The sequence below is a fragment of the Martes martes genome (assembly GCF_963455335.1).
Source record: "Martes martes genome assembly, chromosome: 9".
Classification (NCBI taxonomy): domain Eukaryota; kingdom Metazoa; phylum Chordata; class Mammalia; order Carnivora; family Mustelidae; genus Martes; species Martes martes.
In genome coordinates this window covers 24,919,436-24,941,683 of record NC_137896.1, presented here as the reverse complement: position 1 = coordinate 24,941,683, position 22,248 = coordinate 24,919,436, and the positions used below count along the sequence as shown (strand labels likewise).

At 45.3% G+C, this 22,248-nt stretch overlaps 1 protein-coding gene across 5 annotated transcripts; it reads right to left on the bottom strand.

Annotated features, from left to right (window-relative positions):
* Nucleotides 1-1,662: 1,662 nt before the first annotated feature.
* Nucleotides 1,663-20,889, bottom strand: COMMD7 (COMM domain containing 7). 5 transcript variants are annotated; one of them, XM_080813462.1, is made up of 9 exons: nucleotides 20,674-20,879; nucleotides 12,941-12,991; nucleotides 12,745-12,847; nucleotides 4,395-4,451; nucleotides 4,276-4,313; nucleotides 3,727-3,817; nucleotides 3,344-3,393; nucleotides 2,909-2,957; nucleotides 1,663-2,376 (listed from the first exon to the last, which is right to left on the bottom strand). In XM_080813462.1, exons 1-9 carry the CDS (start codon nucleotides 20,755-20,757, stop codon nucleotides 2,300-2,302), a joined length of 600 nt encoding a protein of 199 aa, XP_080669588.1. In that variant the 5' UTR covers nucleotides 20,758-20,879; the 3' UTR covers nucleotides 1,663-2,299. The 5 variants fall into 5 exon arrangements, with proteins under 5 accessions (XP_080669588.1, XP_080669587.1, XP_080669589.1 ...); XM_080813461.1 differs by having other exon boundaries at nucleotides 12,941-12,994; nucleotides 20,674-20,874; XM_080813463.1 differs by having other exon boundaries at nucleotides 1,677-2,817; nucleotides 12,941-12,994; nucleotides 20,674-20,881.
* Nucleotides 20,890-22,248: the final 1,359 nt, after the last annotated feature.

Here is a 22,248-nt window from a genome sequence, read left to right as displayed (position 1 = left end):
CCTGGGATGGAGCCCCAAATCGAGCTCCCTGCTCAGCAGGAAGCCTGCTTTCCCTCTCCTAGCCCCGCCCCCCACTTGTGTTCCTTCTCTCACTGTCTCCTCTGTCTCCTCTGTCAAATACGTAAATAAAATCTTTAGAGAAAAAAAGATTTTATTAATTTGAAAGAGAAAGCACATGTGTGCAAGCAGGGGGAGGGTCAGAAGGAGAGGGAGAGAATCCTCAAGCAGATTCCCTATTGACTGCAGAGCCTGTTAAGATTTCACAACTCTGAGAACATGACCTGAGCTGAAAACAGGAGTTGGACACTTGGGGCACCTAGGTGGCTCAGTCATTATGCGCCTGCCTTCCACTCAGGTCACGATCCTAGGGTTCTGGGATGGAGCCCCCCATCCTGCTCCCTGCTCAGTGGAAAGCCTGCTTCTCCGTCTCCCACTCCCCCACCTTGTGTTCCCTCTCTGACTTATTTCTGTCAAATTAAACAAACAAACAAACAAACAAACAAATCTTTAAAAGAGTTGGACACCTCACCGACTGAGCCACCCAGGCACCCCAGGAAGGATGTTTAAGAAACAGCAGAGGTTAAAAAAAAAAACAAAACAGCAGAGGTTATCTGTTGGAGGAAACTGAGTAAATGAGAGAAGGATCTTTTTACTTTATTCCTTCTTATATTCTACGTGCATATATTCTTTGACCTGGCAATTCCACACCCATATATTTATACTTCTACTCATGCAAAATGACATACATACAAAAATATTCAGATGCAGCATCATTTATAGGAGAAGAATGGAACCAACCTAAACACCTACCAGGAGGAAACCAGTTAAAAAAAAAAAATCATCCAGGGGCACCTGGGTGGCTCAGTGGGTTAAGCCTCTGCCTTTGGCTCAGGTCATGATCTCAGGGTCCTGCGATCAAGCCCCGCATCGGGCTCTCCGCTCAGCAGGGAGCCTGCTTCCCTCTCTCTCTGCCCTCTCTGCCTACTTGTGATCTCTCTCTCTAATAGATAAATAAAGAAAATCTTTTAAAAAATAAAAAAAAAATCATCCATTTGGAGAAACGTGGTGCATCTGTTACAAAGGAGGAGGTTGCTCTGTTGTTTTTGTTTTTCCCTTTCTCTGTTCAGATGTGGAATGATTTCCAGGTGAAGCAGAAAAAAGCAAGACACAGGACGCTGTGTATACACTATGCTAGCACTTGTGCGGGAAGTAAGTTAAACTCTATGCCTATGAATTTGCAAATGCAAGAAATATGTCTGGAAGAACACAGAATGAACTGTAACCGTGGTTACTAGGGGAAAGGAATTAGGTAACTGGGGAATGGGGATGAGAAGGAATTACTTCACAATGTCACTTCTAAACCATGGGGATGTATTATCTATTCAGAATTTAAAAAAACTTCCTGAAGAAGAGAAATCACATGCTAGGTGGGGCCCTAAGTCATGGGAACACAAAGCACTCATGCGCTTTTCTTGATGTTTTCTTGATGTTTCTAACCTGAGTCTGCCCTGAACTGCTCTTACAAATTCTACCTTTGGACCACAGCTAATTTCACTGAAGACTCATGGCCTTCACCAAAACCAGGATAACTGCTGAAGATTAGAGCATTAGCGCTCTGCAAGGCAGATGACTCTTTCATCCATTCATAGAGACAACTGGATTCAGACCTTTTCTTTAGAAGCTTTTTTTATTCATTGTCTAACCAACAGAGAAGGTCAGCTTGAACCAAAACAAGCTAAAATAGCCTCATTACAACACAACAGGGCACAACCCAAAATGAGGACAGAGGTTGGCCTCAGTTCTTTTCAGAGCAGACCAAGCAAGTATTTATACACAGGTGCTCCATTAAAAACTGATTAGCAATGCACCACCACCCCAGAAATGCAGAGTGCGTAGAGAGATCGCTGGGGGCTCCCCACATGTGTCAGCCATAAATAAGCCCTTGCTTTTTTGAGGAAAGGGTGACCAGCATGCATCTTGAATGATGGCACCATCTGTTTACTCTGGAACTCTGATGGGGAGGTAACCATTTATTTCCTCCCCTGAATTTGAGATGCAATAATAGCCTGTATGAATACCTAAAAAGTGTCCTGGGAGACAGGTGCTGGAGATTCCCTTAACAAAGAATTCAGAGTAATCGTATAGGGCTCTTCAGTACTTAATCCTGTTGTTTTCCAGAAAACTTTGCAAATGGGCTCCCAAGAAGCAAGCAGGGCCCTTATCAGCACCCCACAGGCCTGAGAGTGAGGTGCCTCTCAGAGCAGCCACCCATGGAAGAGAAGAGGGAAGGGGCCAGAAATCAGCTCAAACACTCCATGCTGCTTCTGACTCGCTCCATCTCGTGCAGGAAGCTGTAGAACTGAGGCAAGGTTAATTCTGGGGAGAGAAAATTCAGCTTCAGGTAAATGTTTCCAACTCCACAGAATCATCCAAGAAAATGAATTTCCACCCAGAGATTTTTTTTTTTTTTCTTTTTCGACTTAGTACATCTAAGCAGCACTTGATGGGTAATTGACCACAATAAAGAACTGAGAGCCTTGAACACAGAAAGGTTCTCGGCTCCCTACAAAAGTGGAGAATTTTAAAATGGCATAACTTCACAGCACAAAGAGATGAAAGGGCATTATTCAGGATGTTCAGCACGACTTTTGCAGCAAGAGCTGCTTGCTCTTCAATCTTCGCTGTCCCTTCTCCCTGCGCTTTCCCTTTTTCAAAGAGGCTCTTCAACTGTGGGGTCTCCAACCTGCTGATGGCTTATTATTTATGAGAGGAGAGGCAGTGGAATGGCTACTCCACAGATCGGGTATGACTTTTTTCCTAGAAGAAATGATTTGTGGTGCCTCACAAGCCCACTGATTGAAGAGAACATGGAAAAAGTGAAAAGACTCAAACAGGAATTCAGACTCACCTATGTACAAATTTTCAGTTTGATTTCCTTTCTTAACCACCAACTTTAACTGATTAAAAAAAAGAGGCAATAAAAATTTAAATTAAAATGATGACAATAGGGCAAAGAAATTCTTGAAATCCTTTCACTTAAACATCAAAGCATCCAGCTTCTGACTTGAGCATCAAAGAGAAGCAATCTGGATCCATGATCACCAAAACTTCTAACAATTCTCATGACTACAAAACAATCAAGCTTTTAAGAAAAATATGAAGATCCTATTAATCTGAGAGTCGGGACGTTAGTGACCAAGTTTTTGGCTGACCACACGGCTCTGAAGTACACAGCACTTCAGTGAACAGCCACTTAATTGGGTCTTTAAAAAAATCCAATGACAATTTAATAATTCTTAACCAAGTCAAAAATCTACCCATTTTCACAGAGCAGAAGACTTACTTGTAAAAAAATACTTCCCACTTTCTCCAGTTCACTGCTCCCAGATGTCACTGTGACACAAAAGAGAAAAGTCGTAAGTGATGGGTTGACAACAGACCTACTCTGAACACCTCGATCTCACAGGCTGTCCAGCAGAAGCCATGCAGGGATGAACATGAGGACAGCAAAATGTGCTCTTCAGGAAGTCAACTTACCAAGAGCCATGGATACAAAAACAGCTGCCAAATGCCAGCAGCAATACAGAGAAGCAGTAGCTAGCCCCTACTGTGAGCCCTCAGTCTGTGAGGACTGAGGACGTGTGCTCCCCATGGAAACTATGTGAAAGCCTCTGCAACCCCACCCTACATCCCCCAAATGACCCGGAACTAGCTCTAACTAGTTACCTCCAAATTTCCATTCCATATCTACAAGCTGGTTAATCATCAGAGTCTGTCCTATGGCCCATCGAGCAAGGGTGGGGGCACTCTGCTTCCACTAGAACAAAAGCAAAAAGCCGAATCGTAACAATGGGGAAAATGCCCCCTCTTCACTCTGTACCCCAAAACAGCCATGTTCAATATTTACACAGACAACAGGAAGAATGCAGAACCAAGGGCTTAGCCTATACACACAGATCTGGGAGACAGGGGCAGTAAAGACCGGCAGAAGACCATATAAATGTTTTCTTTCATTCCAAGATGGAGTCCCAGTTTGGGACAAAAACTGCATGACAGCTAAAGTCAGTGAAATCAGAGGCAAAACATTAGAGATGCACTAAAAAGTGCCGCCGTTTAAACACTGTATGTATGTCATTTGCATGAAACCCATTAAGCTGGGGAAATGACACAGAATTGATTGATGGCTTTTCCTTAGTCGGCATTTCTCACTTGTTTCTTTTCATGAAATAAAAGCAAACAATCTTAATTAACTCTGATTAAGAGGAATTATGATACCTTTTCAGAAAAGTAAGTGGCTTTCTCCTCACTAAGACCTATAAGAGAACAGAAAGAGACTTTAACAAAATAAAGAGCCGCCAGGCCTGTCGCCCTGAGCAACCTTGGCAATGACCTACCAAGAGTTATGAGATCAGCCCGGACCTGATCCGCTGTGAGACTCTTCTTCAACGCACCTGGGAAATGGGAGAAATCAGTTAAAAAGGACGTATCAGTTAATCAATTGGCAGTAAGTATTAATAGAACAACTGATACGACAGAGAGGACAGAGGGGATACCCAAAAGACGTGGCTAGCTCCAGGAAAATCTCAATCCAGCTGGGGAAAAAAGGCACAGAGGAAGCAACTGGAGAATGGGACAGCATGCTTTGTTTCTTATACGACACAAGTGTTTACCCCTCTGAAAGCATGAAAGAACTTAGAAAGCAAGAAGGACTTTATGGGCTTGGGGTTGGGGATACCCGATGTGAGCAAGGAATAAGGCCACAGAGTCCTGGAGCCAAGCCTGGGAGCTCAATGTCAGGCTGGGCAATAAGGGCAACAGCCTAGTGCTGCGCTGTGTCATCCAGAACCACTAAAGATGGGGGGGGGGGGTGTCGTTTAAATTTTATTTTCTCCTAGCACCCCCTTAAATTTTAATTAATTAAAATTAAACGAAATTTAAAATTCTGCTCCTCGGTTGCACTGTTTCGCGTCCTCAATGGCCATACGGGTCTGGTGGCCATGGTACTGGGCAATGTGGACTGGAAACCATTTCCACCTATTTAGTTAGTTCTACTGGACAGAGCTGCCAACGAAAATCAGCTTTCAGGAGGTAAACAAAGATGGAGTAACAGCTGGCTTCTACAATTCTCAAGTCACTTCCAGAGGGGCAGACAAAGCTTCCCCTCACAAGCCCTGAGAGCACTCCCCTGTGGGGGCTGCTTTGTTCTGCTTGCGAGGTCCAATTCCTGAAAACAAAGTGTTGCCAGCAATCTGGGCTTCTCAATGTTTAACCTCGGGCTACAGCCTAGAGTCACAATTGGGCAACCGCCTTAAAATTTTCCACTTCTTAGTCTTCCAGAAGCTGACTAATTAAAGAATAAGGAGACATCCACCACCATCCAGGGAGGGCCCTAGCGTAATACCCTGAGCCCAACTCCCCACCCCAGCTCACTCCTGAAAAACAATCCTAAAGGCTGTTTGTCCCCTGCAAAATAAACCATGTAAACAAAGGGAGGAAATCTTTTATCGCCAAAATCAGACTGAGCAAGGAAGCCATAGCAAAATGAAAAAGGCAAGACACCAGGAAACCTTGGCCATAAAGGCCCTCCAAGACAGCCACTTCCTAGCCAATCCAATTAATTCATGACTATGACACGTAGAGCTCCTTAGTGTGTATCTAGCTCAAACCCAATATTTTACTTGATGATCCCAAAATACTCTGAAGTGGGGATTACTAATAAAACCTTTAATTTACCAGGAAACTAAAGATAAGAAAGATTAAGCTTTTGGGGAGAAAATGTGGCAAAACCACAGTCACCAACTGCACTGCCAAGAAGTCCCCCACCAGATGCGCTCTCGAGAGCACCAGATGCGCTCTCGAGAGCACGCTCAAATACACCTGCAAAGCTCTTTAGCAACGTCAGGAGTAAAGATAAAATGTCAGGTACATAGCTGACCCTGAAGGCTGACGAGGTAAATCCACTTCTCTGGGCTCACGGCAGGGCTCATGGAAAGGCTCATGGAAAGACAGAAGTCACAGTCACTGCACGAGCATTTACTGAGGACCTGCCAGTGCCAGAACTATGCTACTGCTGGGAAACATCCATGGACCACACAGACAATGTCTGCTCTCGTGAGGCTTACCTTCTATTGGGAAGCGAGACTACAACAATAATGTAACAAGTAAGGAAGCCATACAGAGCATGGCTGAAAAGTGCCACAGAGAAAAGCAGCAGAGCGGGGTGAGGTTGGAGTCCTGGGGAACTCTGCTCAACAGTTGATTAAATACCATTTGTGACTACTGTTCAATGTTGATTACTCTGTTTTTGCCCAGTCAGAAAGAACTCCCTTGGGAGAGGAGAAGGGGCATTATCACCTTTTCTTAAATAACAGTTACCCACAAGGGCTAGAGATCTTGCTAAGTAATAAAATAAAACCAGGCTTAAACAGTAGCCCTAAAGCTGAGTTATCTGTAATCCAGGAGTTAGCTGTATCTAGAAGACAATCATAGTATTAGCAGCAGTGCACTGGCACTCCCTGAAGTATTTCACATTGAGTATCTTCCTTTATTCTTACAGTGATATAAGAAACTTCTATTATAAACTGTTTTCTGAGGACACTGATTCTCAGAGAGGTTCAGTAACTTGGCTCAAGATCTCAAAGCTGTTAAGTAGCCATGGTGATAAGTAAGCACACAAGGGCCATCCAGCAATCAAATGCAATGTGGGGGCCCTCCCTGGATCCGGATGACAGCAACCAACTACAGACCAACAAAATGCATGAGACAATGGGGACATCTGAACACTGACTGCATATTTTAATTTCAGATACAATAATGGCATTGTAGCTTGATAAGGGGGAAAAGGAGCCTTTATCTTTTGGAGATAATGACTAGGTACTCAGAAATAAAATGATACGACCTCCCGAGATGGGACCTCCGAGATGCGCTTTAAAATAATCCAGTTTGGAGAGCAGTGAGAAGTGGGCGGGGTGTAGATAAAACAATCTGGCTATGGGCTGATATAACTACTGAAGTCAGGTGTTTTTAAGAATCACATACTAAATAGTAAAAGAAAAACATTAAAAAACAAAAAAGCCACTGGGCTTTATGCCAACCATGGGAGGTACTGGCCCCAGCTTCCCCACTGTAAGATCCTAAACAAGTCACTTCCCTTCTCTAGGGCTCTCTTTATCTGTAAGACAAAGATTAAACTAGAGCAACACTACAAAACTTTTACCTGACCCTCTCCCTGCAAAAAGAAAGAGGGGGAGGGGAAAGAGAGGACATGTTCCATGGTTAACTGTTTCTCAGATACTGGATAAGCAAGTTTCTTTATTGTGGGACTTTTCAGAGCCTGAGATATGTTAATGTGTATGTCTCTTCAAGATTCCAAGCCTGGGGGTTGGGGGCAGTATTTCTGGCTTCTGGCTGACCACAGAGCCTTTTCTGGATGAAAATACCAATTTGGCGGGGGGGGGGGGGGGGGGGGGGCGGCGCGCCTGGGTGGCTATTGGACTGCCTTCGGCTCAGGTCATAATCCTGGGGTCGGGGATCAAGTCCCGCATCAGGCTCCTAGCCCCTCGGGGAGTCTGCTTCTCCTTCTGATTTTCTCCCCTCTCATGCTCTCTCTTACTTGCTCACTCTCTCAAAAAAATAAATAAAATCATGGGGCACCTGGGTGGCTCAGTGGGTTAAGCCTCTGCCTTCACCTCAGGTCATGATCTCAGGATCCTGGGACTGAGCCCCGCATCAGGCTCTCTGCTCAGTGGAGAGCCTGCTTCCCCCTCTCTCTGCCTGCCTCTCTGCCTACTTGTGATCTCTCTCTCTGTCAAATAAATAAATAAAATCTTTTTAAAAATAAATAAATAAATAAATAAATAAATAAATAAATAAAATCTTTAAAAAGAAAAAGAAAAGAAAATACTAATTTGGGGAAAACTGATCTGGAGGGCTGTGGCTCCCCCAGCACTAACAAGCTGTACTTCCACGGGGAGGTCTTCCTACAAGGCAGGCCCAGGATGAGGGACAAGGAAGAGGATGAGGACCTGGAAGCCCTTACACTTCAGATGAGACTGGGAAAGTCTTGAATGCCACGCTGAGGATTAGGACCTCACCATGCAAAGTCAGCAGCTGTGAGGTGCAACAAGATCCCGGATGTGCTGCAGGGGGTACTCCAGGCCAGCCGGGAACCAGGGATGCAAGAGCAGACATGGAGATGTTACTGCCACAATACGGCAGGAAGAACTAAGAACTTGTTTTGGGCGTAAGAAGAGAATAAGTGATTTATAAGCTATACCCTCAGACGCTTAGTTCTCATAATCTGAGAAGGCACAGGACTGAAACTAACTGAACTATCAATATATAAAGCTAAAATTTAGCCAAACTGTATTAAGTACTTTGCATATATTAACTCATTCATTCCTAATGCCACAACCATACTGCTCTTATTACTGTTTTTCAGATAAGAAACTGAGACTGAGGGCGCCTAGGTGGCTCAGTGGGTTAAACCTCTGCCTTTGGCTCAGGTCATGATATTGGGGTCCTGGGATTGAGCCCCGCATCGGGCTCTCTGCTCAGCAGGGAGCCTGTTCCCCCCCCACCCCCGCCAGCCTCTGCCTACTTGTGATCTCTCTCTGTCAAATAAATAAGTAAATAAATCTTTAAAAAAGAAAGAAAGAAAACTGAGGCTGATCTGACCAAGGTTTTTTTTTTTTAATTTTATTTATTTATTTGACAGAGATCACAAGCAGATGGAGAGGCAGGCAAAGAGAGAGAGGAGGAAGCAGGCTCCCTGCTGAGCAGAGAGGGCCATGTGGGGCTTGATCCCAGGACCCTGGGAACATGACCTGAGCTGAAGGCAGAGACTTTAACCCATTGAGCCACCCAGGTGCCCCATGACCAAGGTTTAATAGCTATATAGATAATGTGACTAACATTCAAATTCATGTGAGCCTGCAAAGCCCACCTCTTGAATGTTATGCTAGTTCTTCAGGGTTCTCTGCACTGACAGTAAATACCTGCTATAAACAATGACAATCAATTTTGCCTGAAAAATATACACCCAACATCCCCTGGGAGGGTCACAGGATCTCCTAAGTTCAGCTTAGGAGATGTTCATGCAGCATGTACTAAACATCTGCTTTATGTCATCGCTTTACTTGCAACCTTGGCTCAGGAAAGACGTACAAGATCCTCCCGTGACTTCAGAGGAAAAGCTCTCTGTTAAAGCCACAAAATAGACACATGTAAAACAGCATGAACAATAGAAAGCTGTGAACAATTACAGTCCAAAATGAGAACTGTGGATAAAAACCATCTCTCAGGAGCTGAGAGGAAGGGAGGTCACTGTGGACTGAAGTCAGGAAGGCTTTCTGAGGCAACATGGGCAGAAGCTCCCAGGTTGGGGAGGACTGAAGGCAGTTTGACAGGACTGAGGGGGTAGGGAGCAGATCTAATGAAGATGGGAAAGCAGGGAGGCAGGGACACCAGAAGACAGAAATCTCCTGAAAAATCAGTGTCCATACAACACACAACTGTTGGGTAGACAGCTTCTTTTCTTTTTCTTTTTTTAAGATTTATTTATTTGACACAGACAGAGAGAGAGAGATCACAAGTAGGCAGAGAGGCAGGCAGAGAGAGATGGGGAAGCAGGCTCCCCACTGAGCAGAGTCCGGTGTGGGGCTCGATCCCAGGACCCTGAGATCATGACCTGAGCTGAAGGAAGAGGCTTAACCCACTGAGCCACCCAAGCACCCCAGTAGACAGGTTTCCACTCACAGACAAACCCATCCCCACAGGCCAGAAATGAGACGACTCTGGTACCACACTCCCAGGCCCTACCCTAAAGAAACGCTCACACTGGGGCATGCTCAGTGTCCTGAGGGCAGTCACTGCAGCACTGTTTCTGAGAGTGAAAGGATACAAAGATGTGCAACAGGAAGAAAGAGGACTAGCTGAAGAGACATCCAGTGCCTGGAACATTACCGCCCTCAGAAGAATGAAGTCAACGTGGAGAAATCTCTGTGACATACCACGTAGGAAAAAATACAAGCTCAAGAGCACTTTCATGGTTTCCTACCATTCATAAAAACAAGGCTACATGCGTGCATATGTGCATGTCCGCCAGTGGACAAGAAATAAAAGGATACAGGGGCGCCTGGGTGGCTCAGTCAGATAAGCACCGGCCTTCGGCTCCGGTCCTGATCCCAGGGTCCAGGAATGGAGCCCAGCATTGGGCTCCCTGCTCAGCGAGAAGCCTGCTTCTCCCTCTCCCAAATCCCCCCAGCTTGTGTTCTCTCTCTTGCTGTATCTCTGTCAAATAAATATATGAAATCTTTAAAAAAAAAAAAAAGATAAAACTGTGATGGTGTCTGGAGACAGGAGTAGCATGAGGGGGTGCTTGGGTAGCTCAGTGGGTTAAGCCTCTGCCTTTGGCTCAGGCCATGATCTCAGGGTCCTGGGATCGAGCCCAATGTCCGGCTCTCTGCTCAGCAGGGAGCCTGCTTCTCTCTCTCTGCCTGCCTCTCTCCCTGCTTGTGATCTCTCTCTGTCAAATAAATAAATAAAATCTAAAAAAAAAAAAAAAAGAGTAGCATGAGAGTAGAAGGGGATTTTTCTCTTCTGACTCTGCACTGTTATAGGTTTGCAATGAAAATGTATTCAATCAATCTGCAACTGAAAATGTATTGCAATGAGAATGTATCCCCATGTTAGGAAAGACTGTACATTCTCATCCAGCCTTTGGTTCACATGCCTTTAACCCACCACAAAGGCAACAAATACAAAAATCCTATGGACAGATGATGAGAAATTTCATCACTTGACTTCCCTTTCTCTCAGCTCCTGAGGTTGGAAACCTCAGGATGCTCTGATTTGAACCCGCAGAACCTCAGGAGCAAAGGACAAGGAAAGGAAAGGACCTGCACTAAGATATGGGAAGGAGCACAACAGGAACAAATAAATGAAACCCCCAACTTTCACTACATCACTGGGCTGCGAGCTTGGGAAGATCGGTCCATTGTTAATTTGTAAAATGTGCAAAGCGCTGTTTTACCTCCTCTCAACCCGGTCAACACTGATTCATTCTTTGAGACTGGCCTCAAAAGTCGCCTCTCTCTTTACATAAAATTGACTTTTGATTAAATTGCCAAATCTAGCAACTCTGTAGATAATATACAGTCAAAAACAAACAATTAAGACAACCCGTAGTCCCTCCACCCAGATATAACCACAGTTAACATTCCTTTTTTTTTTTTTTTTTTTTACAAAAATAGGACTATGGTACATAGTTTTAGAAACTATTTTTTTTAAAAGATTTTATTTATTTATTCGACAGACAGAGAGCACAAGTAGGCAGAGAGGAAGGAAGCAGGCTCCCTGCTGAGCAGAGAGCCCGATGCGGGCTCAATTACAGGACCCTGGGATCATGACCTGAGCCGAAGGCAGAGGCTTTAACCCACTGAGCCACCCAGGCGCCCAGAACCATGAATTTTTGACCACCATGATGTTCTCCTGTAAAAACAGGCCTCTGTGCATTATACTAATCTCTAACTTCTGGGCAATTTATTTCTAATTTTTCTATATCATCAAAACAGTGCTATGATGGATATCCCTACAGCTAAACCTTCGTGATCACTTCCCTCCTGACTAGAGATTTTCCTGATTGCTCTAAGCAAATTACCTCTGAAACCATCTGCAGTGAAAGACCTTTTTTATTTTCAATCCATTGTGGACTGATATTTTTGTGAAGTGCAATGAAAATTTAGAAAAATGCATATAAAATATAAGTCCCAGATGGTTAAAGTGGTAAATTTTACATTATGTATATCTTTTTTTTAATATTTTGTATCGTTCCCTTTTTTTTTTTTTTAAAGATTTTATTTATTTGACAGAGAGAGATCACAAGTAGGCAGAGAGGCAGGCAGAGAGAGAGGAAGAAGCAGGCTCCCTGTCGAGCAGACAGCCCAATGCGGGGCTCGATCCCAGGACCCTGGGATCATGACCTGAGCCGAAGGCAGAGACTTTAACCCACTGAGCCACCCAGGCGCCCCTATATTATGTATATCTTACCATTAAACACACGTGCGCGCACATGCGCACCCATGAGGTGCCTGGCTGGTTTAGTCAGTAGAATATATGACTCCTGATTTCAGGGTTATGAGTTTGAGTCCCACATTGGGTGTAGAGACTACTTAAAAATAAAATCTTTATTTTTTTTTTAAGATTTTATTTATTTATTTGACAGAGACACAGCAAGAGAGGGAACACAAGCAGGGAAAGTGGGAGAGGGGAAGTAGGCTCCCCGCTCAGCAGGGAGCCAGATGCGGCTCTATCCCAAGACCCCCGGAATGATGACCTGAGCCAAAGTCAGATGTATAATGACTGAGCCCTCCAGGTGCCCCAGAAATAAAATCTTTAAAAGAAATACCAGCCCCATTTGAAAAATCAGTAGATTCAAAAGATTTCGGCCAAATTGCTATAAAAGCTTCTAAATGCTTACTCTTGATTTCTGTACTTATAGTGCAGAGGACCAGACAGCAGTCTGGGGACAGAAGCTGGGATGCAGACTGCACTCTGAGCTGTCCCTCTATTACATTTTACTGTAGTTCTGTGTACCCAGCTTCTTCCCCTCCTAGACTTTGAGTCCCGCCCCTATCTGATTCTCTACTGAGTGCCCTGGCTCAGTGCCAGAGCAGCTTGCGGACCCTGTGGACTGAAGAATTCAAGTTAACATCTCCAGCCTCAGCTGCCAGAGCGGCTACTCACCGTTTGGAACCAGAAGGAGGCTTTTCACGATGCTTCTGAGAGGGCCAAGACTGATCTGATTGGTGGTGGCAAACTCAGAGAGCTGAGCCAGAAACCTTTCCACCTGAAGAAAGGGAACAAACCGGGCCTTCACTTGCTTAGCATCTCAGAGCTGCAGACCCACACTCAGAACTCTCCCTATCACAAGGTACTTTACCTCTTTTGGCTCAGTTAGGAAGTGGAAAAGCACTTCTGTCAAGGCCAAGAACTGCTGTGAAGAGAATGACAGAACATCAGTAACATTCTACTCCTGGGTCAATGTTCCCACATCCCATCCAACTACAGACCCTTAAGAGAGAACACATAGGTATTGATACCTGTTTGATCATCTTAAAGTTCAAATATTCACAACACCCACTATCCAGGGTTGATATATCAGATTTATTTTCTTCTGTCTATCCATATTTTCTGGGTTTCTTCCCCAACAAACGTATTAATATGTATATGACAAAACAGTATACTTTATTATCTACTATCCTAGAAGAGTTTATTCTTTTAAGATTTTATTATTTTTAACAGTTTGTTTTCATTTTTTTAGTAATAAAATAAAATTACTCTCCCTGACACCCCCCCCCATCTCAGTCCCACTGCCCACAGGTGGTTACTGCTAACACCTCTGGCCTTCCCAGAATTGCATTTGAATTTAATTTCTTTTAAATACAAACGAGATGATGATAGTGAACCTGTACCCTGCACCTTGCATTTTTTCATCCAATTTTATCTTAGAGATTCATCTTGTCAGCAGATACAATTCTACCCAGTCTTTTTTTTTTTTTTTTTTAAGATTTTACTTATTTGGGGCCCCTGGGTGGCTCAGTGGGTTAAAGCCTCTGCCTTCTGTTGGAATCATGATCCCAGGGTCCTGGGATCCAGCCCCACATTAGGCTCTCTGCTCAGCAGGGAGCCTGCTTCCCTTCCCCTCTCTCTGCCTGTCTCTCTGCCTACTTGTGATCTCTGTCTGCCAAATAAATAAATAAAATCCTTAAAAAAAAAAGATTTTATTTATTTGTCAGAAAGAGAGAGAGAAAGAGCATGCCCAAGGAGTGGGCTAAGCAAGGAGCCTGATGCAGGACTCAGTCCCAGGACCCTGGGATCATGACCTGAGCCAAAGGCAGGCACTTAACCAACTGAGTCATCCAGGCATCCCTCTACGCAGTTTTTTTTTTTTTTTTTAAGATTTTTGTTTATTTGTCAGATAGAGAGAGATAGAGAGGGAACACTAGCAGGGGTAGTGGGAGAGGGAGAAGCAGACACCCTGCTGAGCAGGGAGCCCCATGTGGGGCTCGATCCCAGGACCCTGGGATCGTGACCTGAGCCCAAGGCAGACGCTTAACCGACTGAGCCACCCAGGCGCCCCTTTTTTTTTTTTTTTAAAGATTTTATTTATTTATTTGACAGAGTTCACAAGTAGACAGAGAGGCAGGCAGAGAGAGAGAGGGAAGCAGGCTCCCTGCTGAGCAGAGAGCCCGATGTGGGACTCGATCCCAGGACCCTGAGATCATGACCCGAGCCGAAGGCAGCGGCTTAACCCACTGAGCCAGGCGCCCCTTTTTGTTTTTGTTTTTTTTTTAAGTAATTTCTACACCCAACTTGGGGCTTGAACGAACAACCCTGAGATCAAGAGTGGCACACTCCTCCGACCGAGCCAACCAGGTACCTCTCTAGCCAATTCTTTTAACAACTGCACAGCGTTCAATTATATAGACTTAGCGTGTGTGTCTACTTTGTTGTTATTCTAATACTGCAATGAATATCCTCCCACATATTTCTTTATGACATGTGTCTATACAATAATTCTTATTTTTTTTTAAGATTTTATTTATTTATTTGAGAGAGAGTCCAAGAATGGGAGAGAGAGAGCATTAGAGGGGAGAGGTCAGAGGAAGAGAAGCAGGATCCCCTCTGAGCAGGGAGCCTGATGCAGGACTCAATCCCAAGGACTCCAGGATCGTGACCTGAGCTGAAGGCAGTTGCTTAACCAACTGAGCCACCCAGGTGCCCTAAAATACATTTTTAAAATGTATCTTAGGTGAAATGATATATGCATTTTAAAATCTGAGAAAATGTTGCCAAACTGTCCTGCAAAGAAATTGCATGGATTTATACTCACACCTGCCAATGGCACAGAAGTGTCTACTCCCTCAAAACTTAATGGATATTCCCTGGAAAAACTTTAACCAAGGCTGAACCAGGGGTTGTGTTTCTGCCGTACTTATGATACTGGGTATTAGCCTTGCATAGCTGCTGATTCTATATAGTAAAAACAAGAAAAGTCAGGGACTAGTTACACACTGTGTCTTCAGACTATGAGTTTTCCCTTATTTCCCCCTGCAATCTGTGGACTGTCAGATCTTTGGCTAACTGTATTTTCTATGTCATCCTGGGCCTTTTAAGAAATGGAGCAGCTGGGATGCCTGAGTGGCTCAGTGTTAAGGGTCTACCTTTGGCTCCGGTCATGATCTCAGGGTCCAGGGATCAGAGTCCTGCATCAGGCTCTCTGCTCAGTGGGGAGCCTGCCTCTCCCTCTGCCCTTCCCCTTGCTTGTGTACATTCTGTCTCTCTCAAATAAATAAATAAATAAATAAATAAATAAATAAATAAATAAAATCTTAAAAAAAGAAAAATGGAGCTGCTGAGCAGCCTTCCAGTGGCTTTTCCATTTCCAGACCTCAGCCTAGCATTCAGGCTCAATCTCCCTGTGAGGCCTCAACCTAATCTGGTCTGCAGGACAAGCTGAGCCCCATCCCTATCTCCACTTTTCCAGAACCTCCTTTATCCTTCAGTGTCCTCCTGTCGAGATACCACCACCCTCCCAACAAGAAAGTGACCTACCCAGATTCTTAACTTCTGAGGCTCCCTCTTGGAACCCTGCCTGAGGGCACTTAGAATTTTAAGTCTTGATAAGAAACACTGACTTGTCTTAGCAGAGAAGGCTCCATGTACCTGCCTTAGAATGCTCACAGAGCCTTAATTATCAGAGTGCGCAGTTGAGCATTTGTTGAATAAATCTTCCCTAAACACCTTTCCCATTCTTTGCCTTTGTATCTGCATAGCTGTCTCCTTCTGGAATGCTCACCTGCTCATCATCATCCATGAAATCTTAACTATTCTCACTAGTAAATATATGGAAAGATGTTCAAGATCATTCCAGATGAGAAATGCAAATCAGCAAAACAAGGAAATACCACTTTTTAACTTATCAGATCTTCAAAAATATAAGTTTGATAAGACCCGTGCTGGTGAAAGTACCAGGAAACAGACATGCTTGCACTGTTGATGAGAGGATTAAACTGGGACTTTTCCAGACGGCAATTTGATAGTCCTATCTAATTTTTAAATGCTCATATCTCTTGACCTAGTAATTCCATTGCAGGAAGTATACCCTTCAGATATGTTCCAAAAAGTAAACCCAGACACATTTACACAAAGCAATTCACTGGCAGCATTGTTTATAAAAACAAAAAACTGAAAGCAACTTAAGTGTCTATTAATATAGGGCGGGTAAAATAAATTATGGTAGATCCATTTCAAGGAATATCACACAATCCCTTTTGTGTAAAAGAAGATTTTAACAGATACCCATATATATAAAGGCAGATGCAGAGTTTTTTTCCTACAAAGATACAAAAGAAACTATTAAAATGACTTTCTGCAGACAAGAGAAATAGGTATTCTATTTTAATCTTGTACCTTTGGGGGCACCTGCGTGGCTCAGCTCATGATCCCAGAGTGCTGGGATGGAGAGCCACTTCAGCCTCCATGCTCAGTGGGAAGCCTGTTTCTCCCTTTCCCTCTGCCCCCAGGCTTGTGCTCGCTCTCTCTCACTCTCTAGCTCAAATAAATAGAATCTTAAAAAAAAAATTTAGACCTTTGAATACTGCTTGCATTTTCTAACTGTATGTGTTGCTTTCATTTACAGCTAGGTGAGAAGACCATAGACCATTTGTTTTCTTCTTCATATTATTCTGAATTTCCTCTCTCATAACCATTCTAAAAATTATTATTTAATCCTTTTCTCAAAGATGCTCATTACGTAGGACTGGCCAGGGCATCAGAGAACACATCTAGGTGGACTCAGTACTGTGCTGGATCTCTGTTTTCTGACCTGTCCCAGCAGATCACAACTTCCCTAGCATAAAAGGCTGTGCCCATCATGCCTTCGCAAACCTCACTGGGTTCAGTGGCTACCTGGTGTAGAGTAGGCATTCTGAAAAATATCCACTGAGTGAGCAATAAATGTTGATACCCACATTGATACAATGATTCTTTTCCTCCCAGATGCCTAGGCCTCAAACGTCAAAATAAATTCAGCCAACAGAGTGGGTACTTGGAAAAATCTGATCATCCAAAAAGGCAGGGGAAAGACTCCAGCTCATCAGGAAAAAGCTTTGTGTGTTAAAAACCAACGTAAAGGGGCAGCTGGCTGGCTCAGTCTAGAGCATGGAACTCCTGATACCAGGGTTTTGAGTCTGAGCTCCCCACCCCCAACACTGGGTGTGGAGAAAGATAAAGAAAAAAACAAAGAAACAAACAAATCACACACACACACACACACACACACACACACACACACACACACACACCAGCCCAAAACTTAAAAAAAAAAAAAAAAAAAAAGTAAGGATCCAGAGTGGGGTTTTTTTGGTTTTGTTTTCAAACAGGTTCTACGTCCAATGTGGAGCCCCATACAGCCCTAACTCACAACCCTGAGATCAAGACCTGACCTAACTAACATCAAGAGTCAGACACCCAACCTACTGAGTCACTCAGGCACCCCTAGAGTGTGTTTTAAAGTTAGAATATGGGGGCCGCCTGGGTGGCTCAGTGGGTTAAGCCTCTGCCCTTGGCTCAGGTTATAGTCTCAGGGTCCTGGAATCAAGCCCTGCATCTTGCTCTCTGCTCAGCAGGGAGCCTGCTTCCCCCTCTCTCTCTGCCTGCCTCTCTACCTACTTGTGATCTGTCTGTTTGTCAAATAAATAAGTAAAATCTTAAAAAAAAAATAAAGTTAGAATATGAGGGCAAGCTCTGATTTTAAAGAATGTGGTTTATGTTTTTTCTATAAATACCAAGTTGGAGGTAAACTTAGGAATCTTACCATCCTGCAGCTTCAAAAAAGGTTTTTAGCAGCAGAATCTTTTTTATTCTCCAAATGGAAACCTTCCAGAAAATCCTGCCACATAAACAAGTGAAAGCTAAGGCACCTAGCTGGGGAGATCATCTACAAAGCTCTGTTCTGTATGCTTCATTCCCCAGAATCTAAAGTCAAGCATCTGGTCCTGAATTCCTGGCTCTGCAACTTCCTGGCTGCCTGACCTTAAACAGGTAAATTTCTTTCCTGGAACCATTTTTCTTACCTGTAAAATGGGAATAATAACAGCACCTACCTTTTAGGGGTGCTACACATAAAGCACTGAAAACAGTGCCTGCCACATGGTACATGCTCAATAAATTGACGGCTCTTTTTGACTGCTCTGTGATTCAGTCCCCTTAATCTGTAAAATGGGGATAATAACAGTACCTACCTCCTATGTTGGTTCTAAGGACTCAATGGCTTAGTAATATACATAAAAGCACTTAGGGGTGCCTGGGCGGCTCAGTCAGTTAAGTGTCTGCCTTCAGCTCAGGTCATGATTCTAGGGTCCTGGGATCCCTGCTCTTTGGGGAGCCTGCTTCTCCCTTTCCCTTCCCCCATTCATTCTCTCAATCTCTGTTTCAAATAAGTAAATAAAATCTTTAAAAAGGGGGGGGCACTTAGAAGCGCTGTATGATAAACAGTGGCCACTAGCCACATGCAGCTATTAAATACTTGAAAAAGGCTAGTCTAATTTGAGATATAAAGTGCACACCAGAATCAGAAAAATGAGTACCAAAGCACCTGGGTGGCTCAGTGGGTTAAAGTCTCTGCCTTCCCCTCAGGTCCTGATCCCAGGGTCCTGGGACCCTGCATCAGGCTCTCTGCTCAGCGGGGAGCCTGCTTTCCCCTCTCTGCCTGCCTGCCTATCTGCCTACTTGTGATCTGTCAAACAAATAAATAAAATCTTAAAAAAAAAAAAAAGAAAAAATTAGTATCAAAAAGTAAAATATCCCATTGATATTTTTATATGGATTACATGTTGAAATAATAATATTTTGATATAGTGAATTAAAAACATTTTTTAAAAGATTTTATTTATTTATTTGACAGAGAGAGACACAACGAGAGAGGGAAACAAGCAGGGGGAGTGGGAGAGGGAGAAGCAGGCTTCCTGCGCAGGAAGCCCGATGCGAGGCTCAATCCCAGGACCCTGAGATCACAACCTGAGCTGAAGGCAGATGCTTAACAACTCAGCCACCCAGGCGCCCCTAAAAAAACATTGTTTCATTTTTACTTTGTTTAAAAAGATTTATAATTTATTTATGAGAGAGAGAGCACAAATGGGGGGAGAGGCAGAGGGAGAAGCAGACTCCCTATTCTAGCTCCCTGGGGAGTCTGACAATTTGGGGACTCAATCCCAGGACCCTGAGATCAGACGCTCAACAGACTGAGCCACTCTGGCACCCCCTTTATTTACTTTTCATTTTTACTTATTTATTTTTAATTTTATCTATTTGAGAAAGAGAAAGCACACACAAGCAGGGCTGGGAGAGGGAAAGAGAGAAGCAGACTCCCCTTCCAGGGAGCTCAACGCAGGACTCAATCCCAGGACCCTGAGATCCTGACCTGAGTGGAAGGCAGATCCTTAACTGACTGAGCCACCCAAGCGCCCTGTTTTTTTACTTTTTGTTTGTTTGTTTGTTTGTTTGTTTTACTTTTTAAAGATGTTATTTTCAAGTAAGTAATCTCTACACCCAAGGTGGGATTTTAACTCACAATCCCGAAATCAAGGGTCACAGCCCTGCAACTCTCTAATTTTTAAATGTGACTACCAGAAATGTAAAATTAGACATGTGGCTTACAATTTATGTTGGACAAAGGGGTTTCAGAGTATGTTTGGCATTATAATTTGTGTTACTTTATGAGAAAACAGTAAGTTGTGAGGGATGTTGAGATGAAGGAAAGAGACCCCCACCTCCTTGGAAGTTACAACTTCCAAGGAGAAATAGATGTACCTTTACAATGGTGGTGAGAAGTGTCATTTTAATCTATTTAGTTTGGCTGCCTTGGTGCTTTGAAAAGGGCATGTCAACCGGCAGAGGAGAAGGAAGTCGGCTGGCTGGCATTTGCTGCCTAAACAAGCAAAAACAGCTTTTCCAGCTCCACTACTACCAAGGGGTGTGTGTTGGGGGCGGGGGGGTGGTCCTCCACAGTGTAGAGCAATATGGCTTTTTTCTTTGAGGACTGCCAGATAGTCCCCCTAATCGGAGCCTCAGGCCATTACCCAACCCCATACGTGACCACGGATTACCTGCCCCCCACTCCAGGCTCCCCTGACCCCGCTGGATGCCAAGACCCCCCTCAGTCTCCCTCACCCGCCTCCCTACTGAACATCTCAGTCCCTCCCTGGCCCACCAAATTCCTCAACTCCCCAAACTCGCACTATTATCTCAGTTCCCCAAACTCCCTTCAGTTTTATCAAGATGCCCCCCAGTTCCTCCGCTAAAACCCCACATACTCTCCTCGTTCCCAGGACTCCCGGAAGTCCCACCTCTGAGCGCTCCCCCCCACACACACACCCGGGCCCCGGGCCCCCTCAGCTTGCCCCGTAGGCCTCTAGAGATTCCTCGGCCCCCCAAACTCGCCTCAGATCCCGGACTCCCCCTTAGCCTGTCCCTCTGGCCACACGGCACACCGGACGCCCCCTGCCTAGCCCGTCCCACTCTCCTCGCCCCCAGGCGGCCCTCGGCCCACACCCCTTCCCTCCCTCAGCCCTCGGGACCCACGCCGGCCCGCGCCCCGGCTGCCCGACCCACCTGCGAGCCCAGCTGATTCAGTTGCTGCATGTCGCCGCCCACGGCCTCGGGCACGGGGTCCTGCGTGCAGTGCAGCCGGCCCATGGCGTCCGCCCGGCCCCGCAGGGCCCGCCGCCGCTCAGCTTCCTCGTCGCTGCCTCCTGCCTCGCCGCGCTTCCGCAGCCGCACTTTCGCCACGGCGGCCGCCGCCGCCGCCGCGCTCCTCCCCCGAGCGGGGCGGGGCGCCCTCGCGGAGCCGCGGACACGCGCGGGCCCCGGTGGGGCGGGACGGCCTCGCGGACATGCGTCTATGCGGGACGGGCGCGGACCGCGGGGCGGGCCCGCGCGGGCCCGGGCGGGGCGGGATGCACTCGCCGCGCCACAGACGCGCGCGCCCCAGCGACCGCTGGAGAGCACCGAGGAGCCAGCTGCCCAACGTGGGATTCCTGAGGGGATCTCCCTCTGCGAGACCCCACAACACAGAGCTTGGCCTCCCTGAACCTCGGTTTCACTCTCTGTAAAATGAACCCAGGGATAGCTGCTTAACTGAGGTAATCCTTCCAAAACGTTTAGAGCGTGGCCTGACCCACAGGAGGTCCTCCATCAGTGGCTACCAGCTATTAACATAGCTCTGATGCATTCAGCAGATACTTGGTGCATGCCTACTCTGCCAGGCCCAGGAGATAGAGAAGTGAACAATGCAGGCCCAGTGTCCCGCCCCAGAAGAGCTTACATCAGAGCAGAGCGGTAACAACTCAAACTTGGGCTTGCATCAGAATCTTCTGGAGGAATTGCTGTAATGCAGATAGCTGGGCCCCACCCCCAGAGTATCTGATCCAGAAGGGTCTAGGGTAGAGTCTGAGAATTTAATTTCCAACAAGATCCTAGGGACCACACTTTGAGAACCCCTAGAGTGGAGTAAAGTGACCCCAAGAAGTGCAAGGACTGTGATAGTGCCAGGGAGGGTGGTGCTCAGGTCCATGAAGGGAGATGACTAGGATAGTGTTAATCACTTTAACCTGAAACACTTGAACCCCTATGTTGTCTCTTCCCAAGGACCTCTCACAGCCAGGGGTAACTATTACCCTGATCCCCAATGAACAGGTGAGAAAACTGAGAGGTGCTCCCTGGAATCTAGGACATGACCCCCAAATCCAAGAGCTTCTTCACTGACCCCTGCACTCAGCCTTGAAAGTTGGGAGGGGAAGGGTAGAAACATGGGGTGTGGGCTTTCTTTTCCATCCTTCACTAAAAATCCGTCTGGAAGGGTATGAACAAAATGTCTTCGACCTAGAGGCCGAGTGCCTTCCCTTTAGTGATTATTTCATTCATGCACTCATTCAACAGATAATATCAAGTGTCTACCGGAGAGTGGATACCAGGACAGGCACTTGGACACCACAGTGACAACTGATGCAGTGCCTGGCCCCAGAGAAGTCCGAGTTTAGTCAGGATAGCAGACATGTGAAAGACACTTGTGAAATTCACACGTGTGTGTGAAATTACAAAGTGCTTTGAAAATGCATGCAGCGCACTTTTCCAAGTCCAAGGTACCTGGAAGAGAGTAAACCTTCAAGTTACCAACAGTGACTGAAT

Bases quoted from the DNA above. Each gene is read 5' to 3' on its own strand.
- COMMD7 (XM_080813459.1), bottom strand. From the start codon at position 20,757: ATGGGCCGGCTGCACTGCACGCAGGACCCCGTGCCCGAGGCCGTGGGC. The intron at 4,314-4,394 runs GTAGGTCATTGC...GTTCTCTTATAG, and splicing joins GGCTGATCTCATAACTCTTG to GTCTTAGTGAGGAGAAAGCC. The intron at 2,958-3,343 runs GTAAGTCTTCTG...TTTTTTAATCAG, and splicing joins TGGGAAGTATTTTTTTACAA to TTAAAGTTGGTGGTTAAGAA.